We start from the raw sequence: 7,879 nt of genomic DNA on the forward strand, positions 1-7,879 counted from the left end.
AGATTTAATATTAGAGTTATATGTTTTAATTTAACCAATAGATTAAAATGGAAGAAATTTTTTTCAAAAACCTTGCTTCCATAATTTTCATGGTTGTTCACACATTGACGATTAATAGTTTTCACTCTTCATTAATCGATCAAACATTTTGTTTGGGACATAACTGAAGGCCGCCATCGTTGAATTAATATAATTAATCAAGTACAAATTGCGACCATTAATCATGAATTTTTATTTATTTTGTTCATTTATGTAATCTGTCACATCCATTTTGTTTTTATATTTATTAAATTAATATTTATATTTATTAATGTTTGAAATTAATTATGTTGTCATATAATTCTCAAAAAGAAGTAATCATAATAATATTAATCAATTTGATGATATTACCCATAGATTTAACAACTATTTAACTGAAATTTTAACAGAGGACTATTTGTGGTAAAAAATGAAAGTCAGAGGACTATTTGTGGTCGAATTAAAAGTCGAGGACTAAAAGGAGTACTAGCCCAATAGTTAGAAGATCATTTGTGGTATTAACTCTTAAATAAATTAGTAGCTACAACAAAAAATGATATATATGTATTTCTTTAATTTAGAATTATGTGTCTACAATACTTTTATTTGAAAAAAAAATTATTCATTATCAAAAATTAAATTAAACAAGAGAAATAATTTCATTAGTTATATTGTCTTTATTTTCTCTCATGCAAAGATTCTTTACATTCAAATTTATCAATTGATATTCATTACATTGCCCATTATCTTATTTTTACAATATCTTGTAATTAAATATCAAAGTTATAATACAAAATAATGTTATATATTTATTAACCAAGTATCTTATTAATACTATGAATTTTTAAAAAAAAATTAATTTGAAGCTAATTATATTAAAAAAGAGTAGTTTTGAAACCAATCATATTAACTAGGTGCCGAGGCTTCACCTCGGCATTGTGCCAAGGCTTCACCTCGGCATTGTGCCGAGGTGGGACCTCGACATTGTACCGAGGTTTCACCTCGACTTTGTGCCGAGGTGGGACCTCGGCACTGTGCCGAGGTTTCGATTTTTTTTTTTTTAACCTTCTATGACGCAAATGAAACATAGAATTTTATAGAATTTTATTCAAAAGGGTTGGACGGACCAACATTGTGAACGGACCAAGACAACCTGGACAGACTTGGGAGATTTGTTGACAATACAAGTACTCAAATAACCCATTACCCAGCAAATTGAAGTGAGAAACTACCTTTTAATATCTTTGGAATACATAATATTTTAAATTTTCAAATTTTTATTAATTTATTTAATCTTTTTTCTTAAACTATGGATTTCTTTATCCACAATAACTCATTCAACAATAATGGTTGAACCAAATGAACCCCAAGCAGAATACCTAAAGGAAAGTCCATAGCTCCTATATCATAATCTCATTGCATGACGTTGTCATCTATGTTACCAACAATAACCGAATTGCAAATAACACACTACCAACAAAAAGGAAAAGAACAAATAGTAAAGATGAAGACAATGACAATATTACTTAAAAGAGAATTAAGAACACTTAGAAAAATTCAAATTAAAAGTAGTATTTATTTAGACTATCATTTTTAGACCAAATATTTAGACTATTGATTTTACAAGGTTGCAAACATTTATTTTAGTGACATTTTGAGTTAGATATTTAAATAGAAAATTTCAAATTAAAAGTAGAATTAGGAACACTTTGAGTTAGATATTAAAATAAAAAAATCCGACATTCAATTACCTATATATAAACTTCTCCTATATAATGATATACTTTCAAATATTTATTTAAATATAAACATTAGGCATTAACCCATACGCGCAATGCGCGTATAAAACTAGTACATATATATATATATATATATAAAGTAATAACATTAAAACTTAAAAATTCATTTCTACTTCCCAAGTTTCCAGAAACCGTTCATCCCTAATCTCCCATGCCCCTATTCCGTACCGCCACCGCCGCCGAACCAGCAACCCTGCTGCGACGACCTCTGACATTGAAGCTCAACCCACTGGCAAAAGAGTTCTTTCCTTCTTCCTATGACCGTTATGAGGGGCTCAACAATTTTTTGGCAGCTAATAAGACTTTGGGGGCTGATGGCTTCCGAAATAACACAACGGTAAAGTTCGGGTTTGATCGATTTCTTATGTTGTTGGTTGTTGAAATTTAATAACATTATTTTGTTTGCTTGGTTTCGGAACAAATCAATAGTCAAGTGACCCTCTATCATTGTCAAATTGAAAATCAATGATAAAAATTGAGATATAGAACACTGCATCAGGATGGGAGAAATTCAATATAACATGAATTCAATTTCAGCTTGGATAAACAAACAATTGTTTTTAATTATGTTAACAATCCAACTTCAAGAGGTACGTAGAGCAGTAAGCATATGTAAGAGCATCCTTATTATTTGGAGTTTTTTCTCCAGTTTTTTGGAGCCCCAACATCCACCTCATCATTTACTATCTTACTCAATCATAAAAACTCTTCTCCATACTAATTTGAATTTTTTTTCAGTTTTTTGTGGACCCACCATTTATCCCACTATATTTTAATTAATTAATTATTTAATATCTCCACACCATTGGACCCACCATTATCCCTGACAAAATCCATCTATTGCAGGAGTAAGTTTTGCCCCAAAATTGCTTCCCACATCAGTTCATTTTTGTTACAACAGTCTTTTGTCAGCTAATATCCAAATAATAAGCGCTGCTATGGATGCTCTAAGTACATTGATGTGTCTAAATCATGGTGCCAAAAAGAAACCAAGATGGCATAAAGAAAGGATTTTGTTGCAATGAATATTATACATATGGATAATGAAATTAGCAAGATACCTGAAATGATTTTGCTCCAAAATTCATGGATTAGCAAGATCCAGGCACAATAGCCAGACATGTTGGATCATTCCAAGGCTTGAATACTCCTACCAGAGTCACATTCTGCCACAATTCAACCAAAACCAAATTTCCATTAATTAATATTCTGTAGTTCAACAGTTGGGGATTTGAGTGCATATGGTAAGAGAGTAAATGATATATTAGCCACAAAATTTCTAGGATTGTGGTTGCTATTTAGCGCAAATTATACCGTGGACCATGGTCATGGCTGATACTGCAGTTGTGTTGAACGGATACTGCAGTTGCGCGGAACAGAGGTCGTTTCATTAGTTCAACACAATTGCAGTATCAGCTGCAGTTCCAGACGGATGAAACGGCCTCTGTTCCGCACAACTGCAGTTTCCTTTCAACACAACTGCAGTATCCGTTCAATACAACTGCAGTATCTATTCGACACAACTGCAGTATCAGCTATGGTGCATGGTCCACGGTATAACGACTGCTATTTAATGCCTTCCTTGCTACCTTCCTATTTTGAAGTTCTTTACAAGTTAGTTCAACTAGATCACAAATCTTTCATTTGTCTTCAATAATCTGCATCCTCTAGCATTTCCGTCTCTACTTCTCTCTCTCTCACTCATGCTATGAGTTCTTTCCTGTGTTTATTATTCTCTCATCAAGCAAGAACCTACAGGTGAGTTTTTTCCTATGAGATCAAATCTTATTGCTCCATATTATTTACAATACCTATTTTAACTCACCACCCTCTTTTGCAAACCTATTTAACCAAGATCTCTATCGTGAATTACAACCAAAAGATAAAAGAAAAAGTTACCTATCAAATGTCATTTTAACCAAAAGTATAGGTGTATTTAACGATCAAGGACCCCCAGTCTCCCACTATCCAATACCCTATCTTTATCAGGGGCCCACAATACTAAACTAACATATTCTTTAAATTTAAACCCCACAAAAAATACAGATTTAATGTTTTTACTGAATCAAATGTGTCAAAGTCAAACAACATAATTTAAAAAGGAGCATTTGAATGCTTTATCCCTTAGTTAAATTTTCACAGGCAAGATTACACTATAAGCATAGAAAATGAGAGGATGGGGGAGGAGAGACAGAGAGATAGGAGAGACAACAGAATGGAACTTGTAAAAACAGGCATGTTTGTTCTACATCATCCTAGAAAAAGAACTTCACTAGTTGCTAAATGATCAAGTGCAAAAGAAATTATCCACTCACCTGTAGCCAAAAGAAAAACCCACGCAAAATGTTCAACCTTTTATGTTTGTTTGTCCTTACTTCATCTAGTCTTTTCTTCAGATCTGCATGTTTAATGGGAAAAATGCATTAACATAAATAAATAAAAATAACTCTCTGGAGTGGAGGAGAACTTATTGCATCTTATTGCATTATGAGCAAAATACACCATGATCTTTTACTATAAGTTTCTGAAAACTTTTGATCACTAGAACTCTAAGGTCCTTTAAAGGACATAGTTATACTTCTTGCAGTGCAATGATAAGACAACAGAGTACAAACAATACCCAATCTTACTAGGCATGTAAAGCTGGTAAAAGAAAAAGTATTCAAAAACCAGTACTCACAGCATAAAGAGAAATTATTGTATGGTATGGGTATTGCAACTTTAGAAGATAAGAAAAGTTGTTGTAATAATGAAATAAAATATCCTAGACAAATAAACCTTACCTTTGTGGTGATCTAAATAAGACTTTCCAATTTTACTTGTAGGGTATAACATATCTCTCCCATCACGCAACTCCAAGTTTTTTAGTATTGGCTTTCGAACTTTGACATCTTTCAAAAGCTCTACATACTCTGATTGGTTATATGGCCTCTTGAGAATATTGATGATCTTCTTCCTAAATGGAGATTGCATACTTTCACCAAGAAGTTCGGAGGTTTCATCTAGCTTCATTTATCAAGAGAAGAAGAATAGCTTACATCAATATTAAGAATACTTTTGAACGAAAAAGGAAAAATACAAAGTTCAAACAAAATGAGGGAGAGAAGGGCATTTAGTAGCAAAAAGGCTGAGTAAAGAGGGAGGTGATAAAAGTATAAAACATACATTGAGATATTCTGTTGAAGAAATAAAATGGTCGAGGCTTCTTTCCTTGTAATTGTTTTGAATAACTTCGACATCTTCAGACTGATTACATCCATATTCCACAGTTTGATTGCTTTGACATGCTTTAATAGCATACTTTTGACATGTCATGTTTTGCAGTAAAGCCAAATAATCATAATCTATTTCATCCTCTTCCCAGTGCTTAAGATCATATTCCACAGGCTGATTGCTTTGACATGAAGCTTTACTAACAGAGTTTTTACATGTCATGTTTTGCAGTAAAACCAAATAAACATTGTCTATGTCTTCCTCCTCGCGGTCCTTAAGATCATATTCCACATGCTGATTCCCAGGAGAGAGGTCAGGGCTTCTTTCCTTGCAAAACATAGCTTCGACACCTTCAGAATGATTACGACCACATTCCATATGCCAATTGGCTGAAGATGAAGTTTTAACAACATAGTTGTTTTGATTCAGAACCACACAATCTTCGTCTATGTATTCTTCCTCCCTGTCCTCTGATATTCTCCAGTTTTGAGTATTCCTTCCATTATTTGAACCATTGTTTCTCCTGTTTTGAGTACTCCTTTCTTTATGTGATTCACTGTCAATATCATATTCATAATGGCTCTTAGGTACTTCAAACATTTCATTGTCTACAACTACAAACACATCCTTATTCTTTTCTAGAACCATTTCAAAACCATTTGCTCTTTCCACATTATAGTTTCCAGAAACAGAGCCAAAAGCCTTTTCTCTAGCATTGTGCCCTTTCTCAATGTTTTTCACTCTTCTCCTGCACACATCAACAGGATCATCACCACATCCATCCTCTTTTTCGTAATGTAAGACCAAGGGCGACCCACTCTCTTCAAGTGTAGTCGTGTATGCTGTACCTCGTTGTACAGTATTAGCCAAGAAGGTCATATATTGTGGATCAACATCATTCCCCCCACCATTGTCATTGTATCCTTTCTTAATGCTCTTCGCTCTTCTCCTGCTGGCATCGCTACGCTCCTCACCAGACCCATCCTCCTTTTCGTAATGTATGAACAAGGGCAAGCCATTCTCTTCAAGTTTAGTCACATATGATGTGCCTTTCTGTACAGTATTAGCCAAGAATTTCAGATATTGTGGGTCATCATCATCATCATGCCCTTTCTTAATGTTCTTCACTCTTCTCCTGCACACATAATCAGGCTCATCTCTACACACATTCTCTGTTTCATAATGTAAGAACAAGGGTGACCCATTCTCTTCAAGTGTAGTAGTGTATGATGTACCTCGTTGTACAGTACTAGCCAAGAAGATCTTATACTGTGGGTCATCATCATTTCCCCCACCATCATCTTCATGATCAGGAGTAACACTCCAGCCATTTTCTTCTTCTTGAACGCAGCAATCTGGAAACCTTTCTCTGTATCCACAAATGTGATCTACAAATTGCAGCTCAATAGTCCCAGGAACTCCCTGCTGGATTGTGTTAATGTTCTTAGGACCTTTCCTATCAGATTCAACCCGCTTCCTCTTTTTGCATCTTGCACAACAAATAGGCATAGGAAGACTTCTCTTTGACCCTAATATACCTTTGATCTTGAGCTCAGTCTCCATGAATTGAAATCGCAGCTCCTACCACCTCTCTCAGAAATATGCTAAACCCTGAAATTATCCACAAATCCCACCCAAAATCTCACCAAAAAAAAAACTCGCTAGCTTGAAATACTTGCAATATGATAACACACTCAGATCTCCACCAAATCGCACAAAAAAACTCGCTATCTTGAAATACTTGCAATATGATAACACACTCAGATCTCCACCAAATCGCTAACGTTTTCCGACTGCGCTAAAGGCACACCTGAACTATTGAACTAAGGAAAGCGAAAATCAGTTCTAGAAATGGAGAAAACCCAAAATCCTCCCAAAAAAATTCACGAAGCATACGTAACCCTTCCGGCTTAAACTTTGCAAAAAATAAATAAACAAACAAACGAAAACAAAACCGAAATCAAAAATTTATATTAAAATAAACACCCAGCTGAAACATATTTACCTTTGAAACTTTGGAGTAGAGTTCTATCAACCAACAGGCAAAAGAGTGAGTATCTGTTTTAAGTTCTGAAGTAGAATTCTTTAGAATTCAAAGTTCAAACGGGCTACGCAGAAACGGGGCAAGAGCTTCTATCCTAGGATAGTAAGATGCATGCAAACTTATGGAGTAACGTGCATTTCTAGTTTTGGAAAAGTTTCTTAGTTTCCATCAGGAAAAGGGAAAATGGCATCTTTAGTCCCTGAGTTAATAGGGGTAGTGTAGACTCAGTCCCTAAGTTATGGCCGTATGCGAGTTTAGTCCCTCAGTTATTCGCGAAGTGGTGAGTTTAGTCCCTGGCCATTAAATTTGACGAAAAAATTAAAAAATAATCAAAATTTGAGGGATAAAATAGGAAATTCACATTTTATTCTTCTTCTTATATCAAAACCACTTTTACAATATTATTTTTCACTTCTTAGCCTAATTATTTTCAAGATTCTTCAATTTTAAAAGCATTTTAATAACTTTCAAATGACTTGTTAGGAACCTGACTCTCGTATAACACACTTAAAACTTAGCACAAATAAAGAAATGCATGATCATTGTATTTAGGTGTATGAAACACACTATTCTAACAAGTTTTTATTTTTTTACTAAGCAACAAATGTAATAAAATTAAAACTTTTGAGATAGGATAGTGAGTAAAAAAATCTCAAAAGTTTTAATTTTATTACATTTGTTGCTTAGTAAAAAAAATAAAAACTTGTTAGGATAGTGTATTTCATACACCTAAATACAATGATCATGCATTTCTTTGTTTTTGCTAAGTCTTAAGTGTGTTATACGAGAGCTAGGTTCCTAACAA

General features: G+C 33.9%; 1 protein-coding gene and 1 long non-coding RNA gene across 3 annotated transcripts; one reads left to right on the top strand and one right to left on the bottom strand.

Annotated features, from left to right (window-relative positions):
- Positions 1-1,944: 1,944 nt before the first annotated feature.
- LOC116023145 lies at positions 1,945-5,598 on the top strand. Its single transcript, XR_004099368.1, has 2 exons — positions 1,945-2,154; positions 5,262-5,598. It is a non-coding gene; the product is annotated as an uncharacterized LOC116023145 (long non-coding RNA).
- On the bottom strand, positions 2,768-7,122 carry LOC116023144. Of its 2 annotated transcripts, none has more exons than XM_031264118.1 (5): positions 7,036-7,122; positions 4,983-6,853; positions 4,601-4,823; positions 4,133-4,215; positions 2,768-2,983 (listed from the first exon to the last, which is right to left on the bottom strand). In XM_031264118.1, exons 2-5 carry the CDS (start codon positions 6,591-6,593, stop codon positions 2,909-2,911), a joined length of 1,992 nt encoding a protein of 663 aa, XP_031119978.1. In that variant the 5' UTR covers positions 6,594-6,853; positions 7,036-7,122; the 3' UTR covers positions 2,768-2,908. The 2 variants fall into 2 exon arrangements, with proteins under 2 accessions (XP_031119978.1, XP_031119979.1); XM_031264119.1 differs by having other exon boundaries at positions 4,983-6,641; positions 7,036-7,071.
- Between the last annotated feature and the right edge of the window lie 757 nt (positions 7,123-7,879).

Source organism: Ipomoea triloba, chromosome 6 (genome assembly GCF_003576645.1).
Source record: "Ipomoea triloba cultivar NCNSP0323 chromosome 6, ASM357664v1".
Taxonomy (NCBI): Eukaryota; Viridiplantae; Streptophyta; class Magnoliopsida; order Solanales; family Convolvulaceae; genus Ipomoea; species Ipomoea triloba.